The 25299-nt window shown below is 28.8% G+C and overlaps 1 protein-coding gene across 8 annotated transcripts in view; it reads left to right on the top strand.

Annotated features, from left to right (window-relative positions):
* LOC105153688 (uncharacterized) overlaps positions 1 to 25299 on the top strand; it is a 107840-nt gene that overhangs the window by 5618 nt on the left and 76923 nt on the right. For 2 of the 8 annotated variants that reach the window (XM_087412275.1, XM_087412274.1), the window contains exon 1: positions 13187 to 13810. The exons of the other annotated variants lie outside the window; for them this stretch is intronic. In XM_087412275.1, the coding sequence (XP_087268401.1) occupies positions 13725 to 13810 (86 nt within the window). In that variant the 5' untranslated portion in view covers positions 13187 to 13724. Of the gene's footprint in view, positions 1 to 13186; positions 13811 to 25299 lie in introns of those variants that run through there. 8 annotated transcript variants of the gene reach the window in all.

The raw sequence follows: 25299 nt of genomic DNA, 5'->3' as shown, positions 1-25299 counted from the left end.
TTACTAAAAAAATATTTGTCCCAACTTTTTCAATCCTTAAATGCCACACTGCGAGAACAATACAATTGGACATGGCATGTATCCAATCCAATTCGATTGCTTAAATTTTCTTGAATTGCTATTGATGCTATTAACAGAATAATTCGATAAAGTACATCGGAGAGATAAAGTATTGATTACGAAGTAATAATTCAAAGTCAATTTCACATATTACTTTTTAAATCTTCAACCATTTCACACTTTCAATCTTTTTCAGTCACTTTTATCTCTAATATATGCGTAGCATGGGATTATTTAAAGAAAGATAAAGAAAGATTTGTCTCAATTTCTTTAATTTTTCTCTCTTAAATGTCACACTATGGGAATAATACACTTGAGTATGGCATATTCAATTCACTTACTTTCAAAACTTTCATAAAAATAAACATGTTGTAAATAATTTTTTTTTTCAATCGAAACAATTTTTTTCCGATTAGACATTGAAATATAACGGTACTAAAAAAAAAATCCATGTAATACTTTTACATAGAATTTACTTGTTTATGATCGAAAAATTACCTAATTATGGTTGGAAATTTTTTTCCAGATTTTTTAAAATGAAAATACATATTACTTATGGTAAATATATGTGAAAGTATTTTCACAAAAATAGTTTTCGCAAAAATAATTTGTAGTTTTTAATTTAATTTATTTATTTTTATAACGTATAAATAGAAAAAAACAGTTTCATCCGAAATTACAGAAAAAATAAAATTTTAGATTTATTGTGTGATTATTGTAGCCAATTAGAATCTGTATAACTTGGCACGCTGAAAAAACAATAGACGAATTTTTCAATAGACTCAGCATAATCATGTAATTTCACACAAATATTTTTTTGCACCAAGCAATCGTATATATCTTTATTAATAAATAAATTAATAAGTGGTAGAAAAAAACATTAGAAAAGTTTTGAAAAAAGTCGGATATGCTATATCGAAAAAGTGTTTAAGGATTAATTCAAATTATCTCGTCGCTACTGGGAAACGTCGAAAATTTTTTTTTATAAGAAAACTTTTATTTGCTCTACGATCCTTTGTAATGGATAAATACACGCAAATTGTTGGGAACAGCGCTCGAATTTGACGCGGATGTATCGATTCCGCGCAATAATTTTGCAGTAGCGCGTTATGCGTTATACATTATCATGACATTGCCATGCAGATTCGACGATTCAATGGACGAGGCTTTGTGCGTCTAGAACTTTTTGTTACACGGACAATAAGAACTGTACGACTGTCAGGTGACCGGCGCGACATCAAAGGTCGATGACCGTGCATATAACATCATTGATGCGCAAGCTCCATCGTGGAATCTATTTCTGCTCCGATGGGGTTGTCGCGGATACACTAAGCATGTCCAAGGGATAAATTGTCAGAGTATTTGTCTACTGAAGTTTCCCTGACAAACTTATTTCGCTCTGGAGATAAGAGGTTCTTGCGATCTGAGTTTGTCAAAGGTGTGTAAATGGAAAATAAAACTTTGCTTTCGAGTTAATGTCAACTTTACTTGGACAAATTGCAGACGAGATTTACTTGCTAGGATATTTAATATAGAAAGTTAGACTATGATTTTAATTTCTCGACTTTTCTGTTGAATTATTGTCGAGAAGTTGTAAGATTTCTTGATAAAATTGTAATAAGCATTTAACTGATATTTCTTGGTGTAATAATTGCAAAATATTTAAAAAAAAATCACAAATAAAATGTTTATACAAAATATTTCCTTGTTTTATATGTGTATGTTTAAAAATTATTTATTCATTCTGTCTATCTAATTTACTGAAAAAATAAAAAAAATATTTTGATCGCAATATAAAAAAATATTACTAAATTTATTATTAAATTTATTCCAACGAACGTTGATAATTTAACAATTCTCCTTCATATTATTGAAATTATTTTTATACAATAAAATATCCGGATATTTTGATTTAGCGTATATAATTTTGGTGGTCAGTGGTTTGAGAAAAAACTAATTTTAACGGTGATCTGCTATGTAAATTATTTTTCGGTGTATCCGAGCAATCGTATACTATATAATTATACGTATACATTGTATAATTGTTCGTATTGTCAATATAATTGAATCAATTTACTTTGTAGCCTTTTAATTCATTCTTCAAATCATGCAAGAGTTTCTCTTTGTATTCCATTTGAATTCCATTTCATATCATACTCGGCATGCAAATTGCTTCCAAAGAATCCGAATGATGCCTAATAATAACTACGTACGTAATAGATCGATATTTTAAATTAATCAAAAACATCGTGATATTTCAAAATGAATAAAATTGTGACGTTTAATTAAAAATTAGTATAAAAATATATCAATTTCTATTTAATAATAATTTAAATTATGCAAATATAGCACTCTTGCGAAACAAGAACACAGATTGAAAGAAAACGAGAGCCTACACTGAAAGAAAAATGTACCAAATTTTAATAAATAATTATTTGATCAGTATTGATGTAACATTTATTTAATAACTATAATTTTTTTTTAATAATTATAAAATGTTACATTATACGGAAAATATATTTACTAAAAAATAATAATGGTTGAATCGAATTAATGATTGAATGTACTAAACATATATTTACATTTAGTAAATATTCAATTGGCAATATTTAAACAAATATTTATTAAAATTTACATTTTTCTCTCAGTGTATTTCAGATTAAGAGCGCAATTTGCGATACAAGTCACTCAATAGTCGTTAATTAATATTTGCTTTGAAGAACAAGGCTCAAAATATTTTGATGTGTATTAAATTTGTAATATTTAATGTCGACAAGGGGTGACATTTGTTTTTTGCAACTATTGTGTATATGCGATTACCTCGACATTTGTGCGGTGAAAATTGAGCTAGGAAGCAACGTAATCCGTTCTGCATATCCTAGCATTATCATTCGGAACGCGACCGCAACACGTACCATGAGACGTCAAATCCGATTATTCTCTGTAGCTATTAAAGTTAGCGAATACTGGATCGCGTTTAATAGACTTTAGCGATAAGTATATCGAGACGATGGCTCGAGTTACCGAAGTAAATCTCACGTTAATCTTCCGTCACGATACGGTAAAGTGCGCGCTACGGTTAATTAACATCGAGAGTGTCTTAAGTACTTAAGTAAGTCCTAAGTAAGTCCGTGCTCTGGTCATCGTACTTCGGTGGTTAGTGCGCGTAATCGCAGTAATTAACCGTGTTTTCGTCAATGAGTGTGAATGTTATATAACAGAGAAATGGTAACATAGAAATTGAATTGGAGGGTATATATCGGGGAGGTATATATCGGTGATGACGAAGCAATAATGTGAGTAATTCATCATATAGATATTTATTTTTTGCGGATCTTCTTATAAGATCCTTTTATAAGAGGATGTTGAAGGGACGAAATTGTCGAGACATTGCAGATCGATACAAATCTTCGAATGTACTGAACGAAATAAAAAATCCTTTTATAAGATTAAAGTAGAAAAATTGGAAGGCGCTACAGTGAACTTTATATTAAAATCGAAAAAAGAGTTAAAAATTTACATATTTTCAACTCATAGAGCTGTCACCTGACGTTGTTTATTTAATACAAAAGTTTTATAGATTCGTATGAACAACAATGCAGCATCCGGCGTATTACGTGAACAGTACTGAGTTTATAGAACTGGAGATTGAAAGCTTAAAAAAAAGATTTATATCGATCTGCAAATTACATGTAGGTATAATGCTGAAGACTCAGAATGAACAAAGCAGTAATTGTGTTTAGCAGTAGGTGCTCGATCTTGCAAGAGATGGCGTTGTAATATGTTAGATCAAGATATATGTATGCGCTGTATGCGCTGAGTGAGACAAAATGATGTGAAAAAATGAATTAAATTTTCACTACTCTCGACTTCTTTTTTTTGAAATTTAAAAAATATATCTGTACTATCGACATCGATCAAATTCGGCTGTCACTCCAGCATCTCCTTAAAGGGATCCTAAAGCCTTCTATTTTACCGATAAATCATGTAATTTTTGTATAACAAATACTTTTTTTCCTCTTTTACCGATTCAAACATTCTTTTCCAGGATTAAAGTATACGCATTAATACGTGCCTGGGAAGTGGAGTCTATGCCGAGAACAATCAAAAATTTCAAAATTGATATACTTTTTACCATTTCTTAGTGTAACATGGCGTCTCAATTGTCAAATCGTGACAACATTTGCTTGATATGAAAGTTTTACAATCTGTATGTACGAAATAGTGGTTCCCAGACACACACACACACACACACACACACACACACACACATGCAATAAAAAATAACAAATTTTTTAAAAATAACTATCACCCAACTTTAAAATAAAATAAATTAGTTTAAAAATTAATTAAGTTAATATATCTTGATTCAGAATCATTTGTAGTTGTTTGTGGTGATTTTCCATTTGTAGTTGTACCGTTTAGAAGTTACAGCAAATTTACAATAAACAAAATACGACCGGAGAATCACTACAAACAACTACAAACGATTCTAAGAAAGTTGCCGTGAGCGGATTTGAGATATCTCAAAAATTGACAAAGTTATGTAATTTATTTATTGTAAATTTGTTGTAACTTTTAAATGGTAAACAACAACAACTACAAATGATCGGAAAATCACTACAAACAACTACAAATGATTATAAGATGTCTGCCTAGTTGTCCCCCCTCCTTCGCCACTTAACCAAATCTTGAAAAATGAAAAATTATGAAATAATGCGCTATTTATGCGCTATTCATATCCGCAAAAAATTTTGCGCTTATTCCGTTTAGCTAAAAAAAAATTTTTTGTGGGGGTGGGGGACTGAATAAATCAGTCAGCCTTCCCATCCGTTAAAAACAATCGATTTGAAAAATCAAATATACAGGATTTATGCGTTATTTATGCACTTCCAAGTTGTTATCTTATTGTGTTAAGTACATATGTATATAAAAAAAAATGTGCTTGGATTTATTATTGTTAACTCTATTGATTTTTGTTACTACATTACCAGTTGCATCAATAGCAACCGAAGTGTAACCTCGTGTAGTATATTCTCTATTGCATATAGCTATTTGATGACTTGTTCAATAATAAGAAAAAAAAGGATTTAATCCTAAATTATATGAATCATATTTTTATATATTTTATATATATATATTTCCTGTCCCATTAATAATGATTTAAGCGGATCCTTATCAAAACATAAATGTTGACTATATTCTTGTTTCACATTTTTTAAAATTTTTGCTTTATATAAATTGGTAAATCCGGTGATTCCGGATCATTAATTTCCATTAATTCTTCTGCACGATCAGCTCTGTATACTACTACTTCCGCTGTTAAATGTCTATAAGATCTTACCTATTTCTAATCATTCAGAATTTCTTAAGAATCTCTTTCCACCAATTCCTTTTGTATGCTTACAATACATAGCATTATCGGTTTCAAGATTAATATTTCATGATAATATCACGTTATTGATAATATCATTGATAACTGATCCGCAATTACACTTGTCTTCAATCTAATTGTGTTGTTATAAACTTTATTTCGTTTAAAATTATATCCACATTTTATTTTGTACGAATTTCCACAATTTCTCAGTTACAAATTGTTGCCATACACCTGGTTGTAATATTTCATATTTACGGAATCGTATATATGGGCGAGATTTCTCTGACCATACATATTGCTTTGTAACAATTAAATCGGCTAATTTTGTCCTTTCAAAAGATATTTTAATAGAACGATTTACATCATCTCTCATTTAATGAAAAAGTGGTATTAATATTTGAACAATTTAAATCGCTTGAAACATTTAATTTTAATATTTCTTTTATATTCGTATTTAGTATTTGATCTTTCAATCCAAAACGATTTTTCACTATCAAGGTATATAAAGTATTTTCTGAAATTGTGTTATTTAACTGATGTGATATGTCTATCCAAATCTTATTGTCTTTTGAAATAATATTTGAAATTTTGTTATTCATATTCACCAAGCTTTCTTTATATTGCAAAATAGTAGATACTATTAATTTTTCGTCATGTAGACGAGGTCTGCCACGTTTTAAAGACATGATGCAAGACATTAGGATGTTTACTTTTGTTTTATATACATCAGTTGCTGCAGAGATTAATATCAAAAGAGAATACAAATGATTCGATAATTCAGAAAGGCATTATGTATTTACATTAAATTAAATACAATAAAGTGGAAATTTTTGTAATCTTTGTAATTTGTGACTCTACACAACATGCGACGTTTTCTACTGTAAACTTCTAAAGGATCTAAGTGTAAGAGCGCAATTGTTTCAAATCCTGCCACGAGTCCTTTCCGCGCAACGTCGCGAATATAAAAGTTATTGTCGCCACCTCAGATCCTACCGCGAACTTGCCCCGTGTCATTTACGCGAAATTAAAAGACTCACCGCCATTTGCTATCGATCGGCGCTGTTATATCTTGCGACAAACTTGTACCGAAATTACTACCGCAGGTATATATATATATATATTAAGGGCTCTGCGAGCGAGAAAATCTGTCTCCAACCGAACTCTGTAGCGAACGAATATGAAAATAAATATTATCTAATCCCTACCTTTTTATTTTTTGTAAAGTTGAAGTAACAGATATTAGATTACAAACTTACATTATTTAATAATCAATATTATAAATGTAACAATCACTATTCAATTTTAAAACTTTTATATTGAATTTATTTAATAAATCGTCAGTTTTTTATATTAACATTTTCATTTTGAAATATATGCTTATGTATTAAGGAATTTAGATTCCAATATATAAATGCAAAGTTTGTAACACAAACATAAGCATATATTTCAAAATGAAAATGTTAATATAAAAAATTACCGACGATTTATTAAATAAATTCAATATAAAAGTTTTAAAATTGAATAGTGATTGTTACATTTATAATATTGATTATTAAATAATGTAAGTTTGTAATCTAATATCTGTTACTTCAACTTTACAAAAAATAAAAAGGTAGGGATTAGATAATATTTATTTTCATATTCGTTCGCTACAGAGTTCGGTTGTTTTATTAAATATCGCTTTTAAACATTACATGACATTACTGTCATTAAAAGTCCATTCCAATATTCACTATTACTATTGATAACTGATATTTTATGTTATGTATCACAGTATTATACTGATAATCAGAAAGAATACAAAAATTTCTCAATATAATTTTATTTAATAAAAGATTTATATCCAATTAAAAATAATGTGATCTGTTGAATAGATGTAAAGATAACAGGAAATTAAAGTAGCATTAATAAAATAAAGGCGGAATTTATTATTGTTCTGTAAAAATACAATGTTATCGACAGAAACATTTGATGATAACGGTGTAAATGATTACAAATAATATATTACTTCAGAACTTGAATTGTCGATAAAAACTGCCGCTAGATGGTGAAAACTAAAGTTCACAAGTCAAGAAATTAAATTTGCATGTGGATATAATAGAACATAAATCACAGAATTAATTTGCATAGTTACAGTACTTAATTTTACAATTTTAAACGATTTAGAGGTGAATATGGCTGTTCGCTCCAAAAGGGAAGTGCCTTAAGGATAGCAGCGCAAAAATCCAAAATGCTTGGAAATAATAGCGCATAAATCAGAGAATTATTTTGTATAATCAGAGTATTTAATTTTGCAATTTTAAACGACTTAGGGGTAAATATAGCTGGTCGCTCTAAGAGGGAAGTGCCTCAAGGGTTGCAACGCAAAAATATTTGGAAGTAGTAGTACATAAATCCTGTGTATTTGATTTTTCAAATCGATTGTTTTTAACGGGTGGAAGGGCTGACTGATCAGACTGATTGCCTACTCAGCTCCCCCCACAAAAATTTTTATTTTTTTAACTAAACGGAATGAATGCAAAATTTTTTGTTTGCGGATATGAATAGCGCATAAATAGCGCATTATTTCAAAATTTTTCCTTAAGATTTGGTTAAGTGAGGGGGGAGGGCAGCTAGGCAGACGTGATTATAAGATAATTGCTGTCAACGGATTTGAGATATCTCAAAAATTGGCATAATTACGTGATTTGTTTGTTGTAAATTTGTTGTAACTTTTAAATGGTGCAACTATAAACGACCGAAAAATCACTACAAACAACTACAAACGATTCTAAGAAAGATGCCGTGAACGGATTTGAAATATCTCAAAAGTTGGCAAAGTTACGTAATTTGTTTACTGTAAATTTGCTGTAATTTCTAAACTACAAACGATCGGAAAATCACTGCAAACAATTATAAACGATTCTGAATCAACATATATTAACAATTTTTTTTATCTTAAAGTCGGGTTATTTAAAAAAAAAAAGTTTTTATTTTTTATGATATGAAACTGCAAACGAATCTATTGTTACTACAATCAACAAACGAAATACTATCATTTGTTTATAAAAAAGTTTAATTTATAAAAAGTCGAGTGCCAGGTTCACAAAGGTCTAGATGTCATATTATATTGGATTAAGAAATGGTAAAGATCTCAATTTAAAAATTTTTTTCCGTTTTTGGTATAAATTTGATTTCACAGATACGTATTAATGCTTTAATAATTCTGGAAAAGAATTTTCAAATCTATAAAAGAAAAGAAATTACTGCACAAAAATTATTGCATTTAGTCGAACGACTAACATTTATAACAGACGACTTATAGGATCCCTTTAATCGTTTATTGAAAATTACATAAAGATTTTATCAAATGTGCGTAGGAACAAATAAGAAATTTAATGTGCACAATACTTATTTTTTTATTTTTTTAGGCATTTTGTAATCTGGATTTGTTTTTTACATAGCTCAACATAGTTGTATATCACTGCTGCGCATCGTGCGTCCATAAGTATTAAGTTATTCATTATTTAAATTTGAAATAATAAATTTTTGGTAATTATATCATATAAGAAGTACATATAATTAAAAATATGAATTAAAAAGTACTAGAAATATTACAAGTAGATATAACAATTTATAGATCCATTGCTTTTCAAAATTAATGTTTTATAATAGATTTTATATTTATTTAATTCTACACTGAAAGAAAAACTTGGCTACTGCAATTAAAATAGTAAAATATGGCATAACATTTTTAAATGATTGCAATAGCTAATTTTTAGTTGCAGTAATTAATTTTCGATATATTAGCCATCCACAATGTCAATATGTGATTTCGTTAGGCTAATGCAGCCAAAAATTGGCTGTTGCAACCAATTAAAGACTACGGTCTCGTAGGCTACAAATGTTTCAAAGCATTTTTTAATTTATCAATTAGTGAAATTCTTTTTTCTGATTCAAATGCTTCCGTATGGATCACATCTAAAAATGCTATGCCATATTCAGCCAAATTTTTCTTTCAAAGTAGAACATGGAAGAATTTATTTGATGACTTTCGTGCATATGAGGATGCAAACATATATTTTTTAATGCAGTAGTGAACAAAATTAATTAATGATAAAATCGATTAGAATATATTTTTGCTTATTTTAATAATATGTACATTATAATTGATTAAATTTTCTAGTTTATTAATTAGATAAATTATAAAACATAATGAAAATGAAAAAATATAAAACTGTAAGAAATAAAGTTGTAAGAAATAAAGTTCTTGGAATATAAAAGTTTTATTTAAATATCTTTATAGTGTTTATAGCGTTCATATTTTATAAATAATGAAGAACAAGATGTTTATATAAATATATATATATATATATATATTTATTTATTTATGCGAAATAATAAATTAATCTTTTTAAACATGATGAAGAAATAGTATTTAGATTTCCTCTTTCTCCTTTTTCTAAATATTTTCTTAATGAAATTTGAGGTTTATTTTCAGAGTTCCTATTTTCAGAGTTAAATATTTATTTTAAATATTTATTATATAAATGGAAGTTGGAATATAATTTTCAAACTTTTTTTAAATATGTGTCAAAAGTATCAATAAAAGAATAGAAAATATTTCAAGTCACATTTCAGTTAATTTATTTAATATACCAAACGCATAAATAATTACATTTATTTTCATAACACGCCAATATATCTTAACTTTATATATAGTCCATCTATTTACTTATATTGCTATATAGTATAAGTGATATTTTACAAAAAGAAATAAAAGGACAAAATCAGCTGTATGGTAAAAATTGATATTTAAGTTGTAAGAATCAACGCTAGATGACAGGTCGGTATTTATATAAGTATAATTTATATAAGTGTATTTATATAAGTGTTGCATGCGAATTTTAACAAGCAATTAATTGCACTATTTAGAAACTATATTTTCTTATCAATACTTTGGACCTAATTAATTTCTAGAATACTTTTTGAAGTATTATACAATAATTGTTGGATACTCCTTAAAAATTATTTACTGACGCAGTATAAAAATTATTTCTTGTGCGAATGCTTTGGTATGACTTTTTTCTATTATAGACGGTTTTCCTTTTAAGTAATTAACAATAATTAGCTCATATTTCGCACAAATCGTGTTTTTTTTTTACAAAAAATCTTCTATCAAGCGATAAATCTCTTCTCGGGTTGTATATTGATGTGGTGTATATTGATTTTTTAATAAAAAGCACACTGCTTTTTTCTCCCAGTGTTTCACCGATGAAATCTCGATCTCGTCGATGTATTGCATCAATGCTATTTTTTGCATAAAACCTCGGAGTGTTCGACGATTTCAGTTTATATTTCAGTCCCGATAGAATTCATAAACACGCGATTTTATGTGTGAAATTGCACATTGTATTCGTTGGAACATTTACGTCCTTTCATGTCTTTTATTGACTCTCTTGTATGTATAAGAATGGAAAAATTTGCAATTTGCGACGCACTGTTATAATGTAATGTAGCGATATAATGAAATCAGGATATGACTTTATAGATTTTTAAATGATATTAAATTTGCAACTAAGTATTTGAGTCTATTATATAAATAACTATGGTTTTCTGGGATTAAAATTACGTTTGGAACATTTATTATTAGTAATGTAGAATTGCGCGTTTTTTAATTAAATTTATGAGCTTTGATATTAATTCCTTTAAAAAAAGAACATTGATAAAATAAAATGATAAAATAAAATGAAACAAGATAATGAAATTCGTTTTGATTTTTCAATTTAAATAAAACTTAGTTTATGCGAATTGCATATTGAACTCAGCGTTTTATGTAATATTTTAATAAAATTTTCTCATAAAAACTTTCTAGGCTATGGCTATGGCTAAAGCTGGATACTTTTTTCGATAAATGAAATTACCGGTAATGTAACTTACAATTAGAGCTATATTAGCTATATTAATGATTAAAGATATTATTGCAACTTATATCTGATTACTAGATAAATGAACAAATGCATTTATAAATTTTGTGTGTATGTGATTGAAAATTTATGATAATTTCAAATAGGTTTTATTTATAAATTTTTTATTTAAAATATACGTGGCATTAACTTAGAATTTAGAAAAAAATCTTTTAAACTTTTTAAAGAATTTATTAAAAGAAATATTATCGGTGTATATTATTGGTGAATAGCTATTCAGGAAAATGAGTTATGTCTGGACATTTCATTAGCGAATACTATTTGGATTAGTTCGCTCCAAATACGTCATGTATCGAAAGCACCGCGTACGTGCAATTTCCTTCGACTGCATTTATCGTGGAGTTTGTATATGTCATTTGCGACGATTCCTGGCATCTATCGATTTTCCATGTAAAGCTACCCGACATATTTCTAATTAAATCATCATTCTTGCTGAGAGGTTAATGAATAGCGTTTTGAGAAGGAAATTATACATGGGTATGTTTATATATTATATTTCACGGATACTATTTATATTGAAAATATGAGTCTATACGATATCTCTCAAAATTTGGTTGATACTTTAGTTACAGATTATTAAATCAATATAGTTGTTTTTTTATCATATAAATAATAGAATTAGTTGTCTTAAATATACTTTAAATAAATATTGTGTTAGAATTAAAATTTAAATTAAAACAAAATTAAATTTAGAAAAATCTTGTCTATTAAATTAAAATTTTATTTATTTAAAGTCAGATAAATTATTATTACAATCGAAATTTTTGTGAAATTAGCGTTTTCAAAGTTCTAATTTGGATATGTATTTTAAATACAGTATTTCTAATATATCTTTATTTTAAATACAGTATTTCTAATATAATTATATTTTTTTTGTATTTCAGCGAAGCACATAAAAGTATTTTGTATTTTACATTTCAGCGGAACATATATAAGTATTTTGTATTTCAAATTTCTAAGATTGATTAAGACAATTATTATTTTGAATTACAAAATACAAAATACTTTCAATCTTTCGATTTGAAATATAGAATATAAAATATTTTTATGTATTCTACTGAAATATAAAATACAATTATATTACAAATACTGTATTTAAAATAAAAATACTTGAAATACATGGCCTGGTTTTGATACAATTAACAAAATTTTCATTTTTAAATTTTATTTTTACATAAAAATTCTGAAAATAAAATGACGATTTCATAAATAGTTCGCCATAAAATTCAAAAAAATAGAATATATAAATACTTATTTAATTCATTCACATTCCTTTTATAATAAAGTTTTGTGTGTGTGTGTGTGTGTGTGTGTGTGTGTATGTGTGTGTGTATGTGTGTGTGTAACTGCATTATGAAGGGAATGCGAATGAATTAATTAAACTAACTTGTTTCTAATAATTTTGATATTGCGTTTTTGGACGTCATTCATTCGTGACATCTCACATATGTGTTCGTGAGAGCACGGCAGCTCGTTAAAGAATCGGTCATTGACGTTTATGCGATGGAAGTCGAATCGTGAATAGCTTGCATACTCGCAATTTCCTGCGGCTGCCTTCATCATGAGGTAGCTGTGTGTCTCATTCACAGCAATTCCCGGCATCTATCGGTTCTTCGTGTAGAAAGCCGACTATCACGCAGCTCCGTTCTATCGATCCACAGCAGCCAGGCATTCTGCATCTCTCCTTCCTCTCGACGTACAATACACACACACACACACACACACACACACACACACACACACACACATATACATATATGCGCGCGCACGCTCTTCATCCCTTCGTTGCCTTCCTCGCTCATCTCTCCGTTTCGTGGTACATCCACGCTGCATTTTCCCTCGGCTCTCCCTCGTTTGCAGCCTCTTCGTGTACCTGGGCGACGAACAAGGAAGCAAGTTCCTCAACCTCCGTTTTCCATCACCTATCGAAAAGTGGTGCAAGCGATGAGATGGAAGCTGAGTTGTAGCGATCTCCGTCTGTTCGTCGCGATAGACACTTTGATATTATTCGCGACATCGTCACTCAATCGAGGTTGGATTCTCCTGCGAACTTGCACGTGTAGTGACTCCGTCTGCGGAATTATTTCACGTTGGAAGAAATATGCGAGAGAGAAATGTATTTCCTCACAGAATACTTCCGACACATTCCGTAACAACTAATATGTAACTGGAAATTGAATTAGAAATTAGGAGATATAGATTTGATTAAAGATGAATAATATAAAGATAAAATTATATTGCTATTTGTTGAAACTATATTTTTCATACATTTTATTTCATACAGTATACATAAAAACTTCGGAATTATACAACTTTCTCGCATGAGACTCGTGTTAGAAGCAGGTGCTGCAATGAAGATTCGATTCACGCTCTTTATTGCCTGCTGTCACAAAGAAACGAATGGAAAGTAAGTATATTAACTCAGCAGCTGCGTCCTTTACCTATGCTTCTCCTTGATAAATTCCCTCGGAAACGTCGTAATAGCATTATGTTCGTAATATAATTTGTTACTATTGGCAGACTTCCTCCAGTAGGGTATTTTTTTGATTTTTATTTTGATTTCTTTTAGTAGACGGCAATTTGCAATTTGTTGTGTAGGAAATTAAGTGCCATTTGACGAGCATTCTTAATGTAGATAACTCTTAATTCTGCTTTCAGAAGGACACTCGCTTTTAAACGTTTATTTAGCTTAAAAGGATGATTATTTTTTATAATAGATAATGTAGGATAATATTAATAGAAAGTATTGTATAATGTTGCATTTTGCAAAATCAATCTATATTAACATTAATTAATATCTATTATGATAATTACGTTCTATCAATAATTTGTGTATTCAACTCGGTATTCAATGATATAATCAATTAATAATCAAATATATGTATTATTTTGGATTAAATTTATTTAGATTTAATCAATCCGTTTACTATTATTTATATTACTTTATGGCACTTGTAATTTTTTTGTTTTACACATTTAAGCTTTATTAAATTAACATTTGTGAATATTGTTTATTCGAGATAAAAATAAAAAATGTTTTGATATTTTGCTTTTAACATTACAAAATATAACTGATATTATTATATATTAATGAAGTTTTTTTTTGTGCATCAGCATTGAAATCTTGTTAGCATCATATACATTGTAAGATTCTTTCGTTGAAGAAAAACTTCTTCAAGGGACTTCGTATATTTATCTTTATCTCGAAATTGCTCTGGTTTTTTTGTCGACACATTTTCGTAAGATAACTTCTCCAAAGCAGACTTTTTGAGTAACTGAAAACGTAAGAAAGTTTTATCTGCTATAGAGCAGATCTCTTCTTAATATGCTAATTGCATAATTACTTCCATGTCAAATATAGTGCGTCTTTTTTATTTTTTCCAGTTGGCGAAGAAATGTAAAATCTGGAAATTACGAAAAGTATAAAATGAGATGTTCTTTATAAAGTTTTTTTAATAAAAATATTTATCATATTACTTAAGTTACAATGACTACAGATATATGAGATAATATATTTCGAAATAAAGCCTCAATAAATTCTTTTACACACAGTTTGACATGATCCACCTTTGACCCTAACTATTTCAAACATGTCGGGCGACATTACGCTTGAGTCGACATTCTTGATATTTTCGTAGCTTTCAGATCCTCGAATGCGGTGTAGGTTGCCCTTTTATTTATAGAAACCGACGGTGTCAACGGCCAGACTATGCTTGCCGAGCTTGCCTCTGAGCTCGTCTCGAAAAAGGTTCGCGATTATTCCTAGAAATAAGGATACGGGAAGCATCTTCTTTGAGGCAAAACTTGCGATCATTCTTAGAGAGCAAGAATTTTATTGAGGAATACTGAATCATCAAATTTTGTTTGAACGCAATATGGCAAAAATTACATAATATCATAACTGCAGTTTTCGTTTTTTTGAAACACAAATGGTTTCTTTAGACCTAAATTATAAATCGCGCAGTTACAAAATAATAGAAAACCTATAATTTTATTTCTTTGAATCACATTCGCACAGAAAAAATTATTATATCAACAGCATTATTTCCACAATAACATTAATAAAATACATACGTTGTTTCTTATTTCAAAATTTTATTTGCTCCATTAATAATGTTATTGAATTAATAAAATTATTTTCAACTAAAATAATGTTGATATAATATCTTTTTTTTTAGTGTTAGAAAGTTGCTTAAAAGTTCGAATGTGATTATACGTATAATATATAATAATACAATTATAATATACAGTTATAATATATAATAATATATATCTTGAAAACTAACGTGGTTATAATATTAAAACATATAAAAAATAAGAGCATAAAAAACCACAGCACAAGTTGTAATATTTAATTATTATTACATTAATTAAAACATTAAACGTTTCGACCACAATCTGGCCATCTTCAATAATTCAATAATATTCTTAAAAACGCAGAGTTACATCTAGTTGACATTAAATTCAACAGTCGGGAGTTATAATTAAATAAATATGTCCTTTTCTATGTGAAGATGCTTCATACAATAATGTTACAACGCCAGTTGTCATATCAAGAAAAGTGTAGAACAAGAATTTCCAGATTCTGTTTTACAGCAAAAAAACTAAACGATGAATCTCAAGTACTTCTTTTGCACAATTAGAATTTTGTCATGACATTATGTGTTGTTATTGAAGATGGCCAGATTGTGGTCGAAACGTTTAATGTTTTAATTAATGTAATAATAATTAAATATCACAAACTATAACTTGTGCTGTGGTTTTTTTATGCTCTTATTTTTTATATGTTATAATAATATAGTTTTAATGGCATGGATACTCTCTACTTTTAGATTGAATCTTACTCTAAGGAGTGAAATTTCATTCTTAAAGATTGAAAATTGAGCCGCTCTTCGTCAAGATTGACAATTTTCACTTTTTAGAGTGAGATACTTTGGAAAATTGAAAGAGTATTATATATGGATCAGTCGCCCACAAGCATGCGTTGCAAGTTGCAAGTCACAAATTTCGCAACAAAGCACTTTTGACCGATGACGACGCCAAGTTAGGTAATCGAAATTGCAATAGCGCGGGAAGTCAAGCCGACTTGCCAAAATACCATTTGGAAGCATTGAGAATGAGTGGTCGATCAGTCGTTGGTCGACTCCGTGAAAACGACGATCGTTTTTCTTTTAACGGTCGACGAGGGGATAATGGGCGAGGTGTACTCCATCTTGCGCGTGATCGAGAGATGGATTCAGGGTGACACGGATCCAAAGATTATTCGGCGAAAATGTTCTGTGGCGGAAAGCAAAACAGTTGAGATCGAACTCGCCGAGCGATCCTCCAAGAGTTTCCTTGCTGATGAGCCGGTTCTTCGCGATCTCCTTCGCGGCATACCCACAGAGCACGATCTCTTCGAGGTCGTGTGCACTATCAATCGGTTGGTCTTCTTCTACGTCATCATACGATGGATTAATCATGAGTTGTGGATCCTCGTGGAAAACAGTTTCTACATTATAAATTCGTGAAATTATACGACTCATTTGGATAAGTGTAGAGTGTTGTTGAACCGCTAGAAGAGGGCTTTTACATAGCTTCAAGTAGCTTTGTTTTCACAGAGAAGAGAGCATCATCAGGAAAAATGTAGACTGCCTTTAGTACAATTCGGAGATTTAGAGCATTGCTAGATAATTGCGAGTATTTTTATCGAGTGAGAAAGAAAGATCTGAAATTTATAGGCGCACGGTTATTTGAGGACTTTTCTGTTCTGTTGTCTCGAATATTAATTTTTCTATGCGGTATATCATGGCTGTCGTCAATTTGCTATTTTATTTTTTTTTTGAATATTTGTGTTTAATTGAAGATAACGCTGAGCTATGGTTATTGTTGAGAAATAATAAACATTAATTCGTATTTGGAGTTTTGCATCATCAATGTTTTTCCCTTCATCTTATTAGTAGAAATGTTGATTTTTTGCGTGTTCTTTCTTTTATAAAATTATTTTTAAAGACAGAAATGCTTTTAAATGAAAGAATATCTCGTCACTTACGTGGGCGAAGCGCAGTAAATTATGCATCTACTTATATGAACTACACTATATAAATATAGTGAAGAATCTTCTATAGAATAAAACAGCTAAAAACTTCATAAAAATAATATTAAAAGAAATATATTCTAAAAAATACAGTATAATAAAGAGAAAGCTTACCAAGAAACTCTAGAAATAACTCTTTAAATAATATACAGAGAAGAATATAATAGAATTGTAAAAAACATCCATAAATATTCAAAAAGAAAATAATAAAAATATGTAAAACTCCGTAAAATTATATTTCTACGAATAAGGTTTATATATTAATAACTACGTTACATTTAAAACTGGGACATACGTTATGTAAGAGTAATACTATAAATAATTTGTTGCAACATGTTTTACGTCGAGTCACGTATGCGTACAAATTTCTTTGGCGCTGAATATATTTTTATCTTATGGCGAACATTCACATTGTGCATTGAAAAAAAGAGTTTGGTTGCATTAATTGGAATTCTGATTTAAAATGAACAAAATCAGAATTTGGTTTAATCTATATAGACATTGTAATTCTAGTTGAGATCAGAATGCTGATGGATAAAATTTTTTCATTCATCCATTTTTAACCAGAAATTTTTTCTGTGTTTTTTCATAAACTTGCATTAGAACCGCACGAAAGAGGCGAGAAGATGTTCGATGCGATGTTCGAACGAATGACGTGATTTTATTTTCGTATGGTAGAGACAATTTTCCAGGAACGTTTCTCAGAACTCCATAAATTTTTGCGTTATCTCGAAACGCGTAGATTCTCGGATCGATGCGTCCTGTTTCATTCCACTCGTGACGGAAAAAGAGTCGCGAAAAACAGATTCCTTTACTTTCCGGATACAGATATTTTTAACCGTAATGAGAGTTTAACATAGATTTATAAATTTCTAAGGAGAATATTAATTATGAGAAAATGATCCGTATTCACATTTTATTTTTATTGATAAAAGTATGCATATAGTTTACATTAGGGTAACTCCACACCGTATATGCGCCACACCTATCAAAAACTTAATTTATTAAATTTATTATTACTTTAATTTAATTTAATTTACTTTAATTTAATTTAATTATTTATTATTACTTTAAATACGAAGCGCCACTACTCTGAATGTTAAGATATTGAACTATTATATATATTCGTATAAATGAATTAATTTTAGAAATGATAATTGCGTGTCGGTATTTCAACGCAATCAATCTGAAATATTAATAATCCCCTTAAAATTATGAGTATATATAATAATTCAACATCTTAACATTCAGAGTAGTGGCGCTTCGAATTTAAAGTAAAGTATTTAACATAAATGGTCTTGTTTCCAATCTTATTGATTATTTATGTTTAAAGTAAACGAACTATATCAGCAAAAATTTTGTACTGTCTATTACCATGAAAAAAATATTAGAAATCCGAAATATTTATTTTTTATATTAAAAAATAAATTTTTTGAAACTTGCATTTTTGCCGTATATCCCATAGGGATGGGATATATGGCTACTCATAGGGGGAGGGGAAGGGGATATGTACGGCTCATGAAAAATTTATAAATAATGCATATATATATATAATGCATATATATATATAATGCATATATATATAATAATGCATATATAAACAAGACGTATAATGACACAATAACTTATAAAATGTATTTATAAAGTTTTGTAAGAATGGTAAATATATATATGAAATAATAAATAATAATTATTACAATCTTCCTACATATATTACAAGTGTTATGATATGAGGTACATATTTCATATAATGCGTTTATTGCATTTAGTGCACTGAATTCAATCTGCGCACTTAATATGCTTTGGACATATTAGGTGTTGGAATTAATTCGTAGCGTTTTACAAGTGATGGGAAGTACTTTCATTAATGTATTTTTTAATGCTCATGTGAAATAAATAACATTCTTTCATTAAAAAACGCTACGAATTAATTCCAACACCTAATAAATCCCACCCATTAAATTTCATTAATATTAACAGTAAGAAGCTGAAATCATAACATAATACTGATATAACATAAAGGCATGTAACTTAGTAGTTGTGGGAAAATTATCCCCACTCCTTCTATTTTTTCTGACTATTATTTCTTCTGCGGCATAAATATCAGCGCGGCGTATTTGCCGGAGTTATCCTACATATAATAAGGTACCTGAACTCCCTATTATTATTTAAAAAAATTATTTAAAAAAATTAACATAATTATTATATTTAAAAAAATTTTATTTATGGGGATATTGAAATAAACTAACTGAGAATCAAATCTTCATTTCATTCACTCACAAAAGTAAAATATATTATTTAGGATAAAAGTACTAGATGTAGATCAGGCACTAGTTGCGAATAACTTTTTATATTTAACCTTCAATTACATATCTCGTATTATAGAGTAAGACTCTTTTAGAGTCTTAATTTATATGCCTGGGTTCGAATCATTCATAATGTCTTTGATTAGCTCTGTACTTATCACAAATCTCAATAGAAAATATTTTTTTTTATGAAATGAATTTTTATAAGAATGTAGAATCGAAATATCGAAATATAAAAAAGTTTTGCTAATAATTGAAAAAGTTATGTTAAAAAATACTAAAGACAATTTGTGAAAAGAGTGCAATAGTTTTTTCAAAAAATCATATCTTTATGATGAAAAAAGGTACAGATAAAATTAATATTTTGAAAAGAGGAAAACATGAACTTTAAGGAAAAATATACATTATACATTCCAAACAGTATAATTATTTGACTAAAATGGGAACATTTTTATACATACTCAAAAAAAAATTATATCTGAGGTATGTTGAGTATTTTCTTCTTTAAAAAAAAATATAATGAAAATATTTCATATTAAATATATATTAATCTCAAGATTATTTATTCACGATTTTTGTAATTTCGAGAAAATAGAGAGCGATCGTTTTATCAAGATACAAAAATGCTTTTTGGACAATGAATATATATTTTAATTATAAGAAGAAAGAGAGAAGAGACAACATATATATTTAAATACAGCACTAATAAACAGGCACTTACTAAAAACGAATTTTCACTTTCGGCAAAAATCTATCAAATTTATATTTGATGGGTTCAAGCCAAACTTTTATTGCATCACAATTATCGTCATGACAACAACGAAACAATTGCATTACGACGATAGAAAAAAGTTCCAAGTTTTTTTTATCCCCTTCAACTTTGCAATATTAACCGTACAAAAATAGCGGTCGACTAAAATCTTCACCTGGGTTCAAATGACCCACTCATGTAGTTAAGAATTAAATAATTATAGTATTTTTTATTAAATAGTACATATCACAAGATTCTTTTGCATTTGTTTCATCTCTTTCAAGTGTCAATTGAATTGAATTTATTAATTAAGGAACAGCGCTACACATTTTATTAATGTCGTTAATTAATTAAATGTGCGAGATTAAAACATTAATATATGTATTAATTTAAAAATTCATTCAAAGTGTAATATCATAAGAGTTGCCTTATGGCTTTCATAGCAGGTATAATAGCAATAATAAAAACTTATCAAATCTTTATAAATGATGTTATCCCGAAAATATTTATTTGTTTTAAATATCAAAATAGAATATAAAATACGTCTGCCTAGCTACTCGCCTCCCTCCCCCCACTTAACTAAATCATGATAAATTATATAATGACTTATTTATATGCTTTTAAAATTCGCAAGAAAAAATTTTGCGCTCATTTCGTTTAGCTAAAAAAAAATTTTTTGTGAGGAGCTGAGTAAGCTGTCAGTCAATCCTCCAACATGTTAATAACAACCGACTTGGAAAATGAAATACACAAGATTTATGCGTTTTCATATTCACATTTTATTTTTTGCGCTGCATTCCTTAAGATATTTCCCTCTTGGAGCAAATAGTCATATTCATCCCTAAGTCATTTTAAGTTATAAAATTATACTATTTAACTATGCAAAAATATCTTTAATTTTTGCGCTACGATTTTCAAGCAATTTTGATTTTTGCGCTGCAATCCTTAGAGGATTTTCCTCTTGGAGCAAACAATTATATTCGTATCTAAGTGATTAAGAATTGTGAAAATACATGCTTTAACTGTGCAAAATATTTTTTATTTATTTATACACTATGATTTTCAAACAATTGCATTTCTATTTAAAAAATCAGAGGTAATAGATAAAAGGGTTTTGAAGAAGATATAAGTTATGATGTATATATATAATATAATGTAAAAGGGTTTCGAAGAAGTACACGATGAATACACCTAATATTCGAAAAAATGAATGAAAATACCCTTTCGATTACACTTCATTTTTATTCATCAAAAAACGAATACTTTTAATAACGTAATTGCTTAGAATACATAGCGTATAAATCGATAATATATTTAGCACAGTTGAAGCATTTATTTTCACAATTTTTAACGACTTAGATACTTACGAATATTACAGTTCGCTCTAAAAGGAATGTAATTATTAATTTAACCTTTGGATGACTGGAGACCCTTTTAGGGGCTTAACAATGGCCTTTATCGCCACTTAATCCTACGACATAGAAAATATGAGATATTGTATAAAAAAGTTCCATTTCTTTAAAATAAAAAAGTCGATCAAAAATATTTTGATCCTCAGAAGGTTAAGTGTTGCAGTGCAAAAATCGAAATTGTTTGAAAATAGTAGCGCATAAATTGAAGATATATTTTGCATAGTTAGATAGTGTAATTTTTTAAACGACTTAGTCAAAAATATAAATATGAATAAACGTCCTTTCATCTTGTGTACATTATACAAACATGGTTGCAGCGCCAATTATTATATTGCAAGTTATGTAGAACAAGAATTTCCAGATTCTGTTTTACAGACAAAATGATGAATCTTAAGCACTTTCCCCACGCAGATGAAAATTCGTCGTGACATTGTGTCTTATTATTTTGAATAAAAAATTAGTACAAATTTTCTTCTACCAAGAGTATTCAATTCGACGTTGGCAAAAGAATATAAAATTTGGAGGCCGTATTGCGAAGAAACGTCTGCTTGCGATACACAGAGTGAAGGAATCGTTGGAAAAGTGAGGGGTTGGAAATAGTCAGGAAAGAGAAACAAGAAGAAAAAGAGGAAGAAAGACTAAGAGAAGGAAAAAGGTTGTATGATAGGAAGGTAGACTTCATGTAACGATTCAGATTCACTTTGCTTATTTAGACCTTGGCTTTGCTTTTTGATATGAACTATTTCAGATATCAACCTTTTTTTATAGGAAGGTTCCTTATCAAGGATTTTTATATTATTCCAATCAAATTATAGTTGCATTCAATGCGATGGTTCGATGACAGTTGGAGAGTTCGTATTTTTATTTATGTTTAGCTTATATTCTTGCAATTTCGTTTTTCTCTTCGTTTGATCCACATAACTGGCCTCGCAATCCCCGCAGAATATTTTGTACTCCTTGATGTGATAAAACGTCTAATTGGTCTTTATTATATACTTATTTAACGTATTCGGAATTGAATAAACTAACTTAGAATTCATTTTTAAGGCGATAAGTCTAAAACTTTTAGAAACTGATTTAACATATGGTATGGTGAAATATTTGTCCGCAGATATCTCTTTTCTATGAAAATAAGAAATGTGAGAGTTTTTATATTTACGAGTGTAAAAAAGTCTGTTATTAATCGTAGTGAATGTGAAATGGAGAGGATAGCTATTCTCCAAAAACGTATGAACAGCATCTGTAAGATTACGCTCATGAAATTTTGGGGGAGACAATAATAAGATTCTATTTATTGCACATATAATAATGCCCCTCTTGTGACATAAAGGGTGGTGGGATTAATAGTTTAGAAACCTCCCCGAACAAGTAGATTTTGGAAATCTTAAATATAATTCTATTCTTATCAACAATTATAGTCGTGTCTAAAAAATTCAAACTACCTTGAGTACCAATTTCTATGGTAAACTGCAACCTAGTATGCAATAAATTAAAAATGTTTTTAATATCATTCATAGTATCAGAGAAAGCCGCCAAAACAATATCATCACATAATAGAACAACGACTTGTATAGGCAACATTTCAATAGCTGATATTTCCAAGTCCTGTAAAACAATTTCCGCAACAACCGGAAATATAAGCGAACCATAGAGGTTCCAAATATTTGTTTGTAAAATCTTTGATTAAAAGTAAAAAACGTAGATTCCAGAACAAAATTTACAGCAATAAGGAACTCATTCAACGGTATAATAGTATTCTTAACTATGTGGTCTCATCTCCTTTCAATACTTTTAGATACCAAATTTATAGGAATTTTAGTAAATAATGAGACCACTCCAAGGAAGCTAAAACATAATCCGATTCAAAACGCAACCTATTCAATTTATTAACCAAATGGAAACTGTTTTTTACCTGACCAAATCCCTCAGGAATATTGTGTAAAAAAAAGGGAAATAGTATAGTGAACTATTAATAGAAGAAGTAATAACTCTAAGTGGATTCCCCGGTTTATTAATTTTAGGTAAGCCATAAGCTCTAAAACCATCAGTAGTGTTCAACCGTCTATATAAAATGTTATCTATATAACCCTTATTCTTCCATCTGACAAGAATGCTGCGTAAATCGTTGGTTAGCTTTCTTGTGGGATCTCTGGTTAGTCTCTGATAGGTATTAGTATCCGAGAAATGACTTCCATTTCATGAACATAATCAGCTCTATTCAAAACCATTGTAACGTTACCTTTATTAGCCCTCGTGACAAGCAATTCATTATGATTTTCGATGAACTTACGTATGATTTTTAACCAAAAAGAAAGCTGCTTATCATTAGGGCTAACAAAGGGGAGCTCTTTAGAGAATTTACTGAAGATGGAAGTGGAGTTATTTCTAGTGAATTTAATAACATTATCTGGACGACCAGATATATTCATATTATTTTCAATATTTTTTATAAATTCAACTAAAGTTTTTTCAATATTATTCTTCTTAATAGGCATACCGAACTCTTCGCCTAGTTGTAACAATAATTGAACATCCCGTGGGATGTCAGTGTTGCTAAGATTGACGAACCAACCATCATGTATTGAGTCAAACGAAGATACTTCATTGAAAATCAGGAGAAACACAAACGGTTTTTAGCTCAGCAAAGTCATCGGGAACAGAAAAAATATATTTTACATTTAATTATTATTATAAAGAGAAGGGGAGACCGGGTCTCGTTGACATAGTTTTCATAATTTTGGTATTAGATTTTTTAAATAATTAATTATTACGATTAAAATATATCAATATGATAGAGAGAATCTTTTTCTACATTTTCATACCAGTAATGATTCTATACTGTACAATTTCTTTGCAATAAATAAAATACGGACATATTATTGTAATTAACTTTTGCCCCGATATGTGGGATAAATTGATACATATAATATTATAGTATAAATTGCCTCTATGATAAACTCTACATTAAATTAACAAAAACATTATAGAAAAGTAATAGAAATAAAAATTAGATATCTACTTTTTAGTAAAAATTATTTTCAGATTTTGTAATTTGTTATTTTGATTAAATAGCAAAATGTTATTACAGAAAAATAAATGTAAATTATTTTAATTTTACCTACTAAACTAGAAACTATAAACATTTTTCTACCATTACGTATTCTCCTATCGAACAGATTTTCATTTAATAAAGTTACATTTAATCAAAAGGAAAAAACGGAAAAGCGAAAAAATTTTTCGCGCGTCGAGTAATTGTGCGTAAAATAAAAGTCGTAAGAAATGAATGAATTGTGGAATGTTGACGAAGAAATCAGAAAATATATTCATTATATTGCAATATAAATATATATA

The sequence above is a fragment of the Acromyrmex echinatior genome, chromosome 13 (genome assembly GCF_024713525.1).
Source record: "Acromyrmex echinatior isolate Ae372 chromosome 13, ASM2471352v2, whole genome shotgun sequence".
Lineage (NCBI taxonomy): Eukaryota > Metazoa > Arthropoda > Insecta > Hymenoptera > Formicidae > Acromyrmex > Acromyrmex echinatior.
The sequence above is the reverse complement of the archived record's forward strand: the minus strand, read 5'-3'. Positions and strand labels throughout refer to the sequence as shown.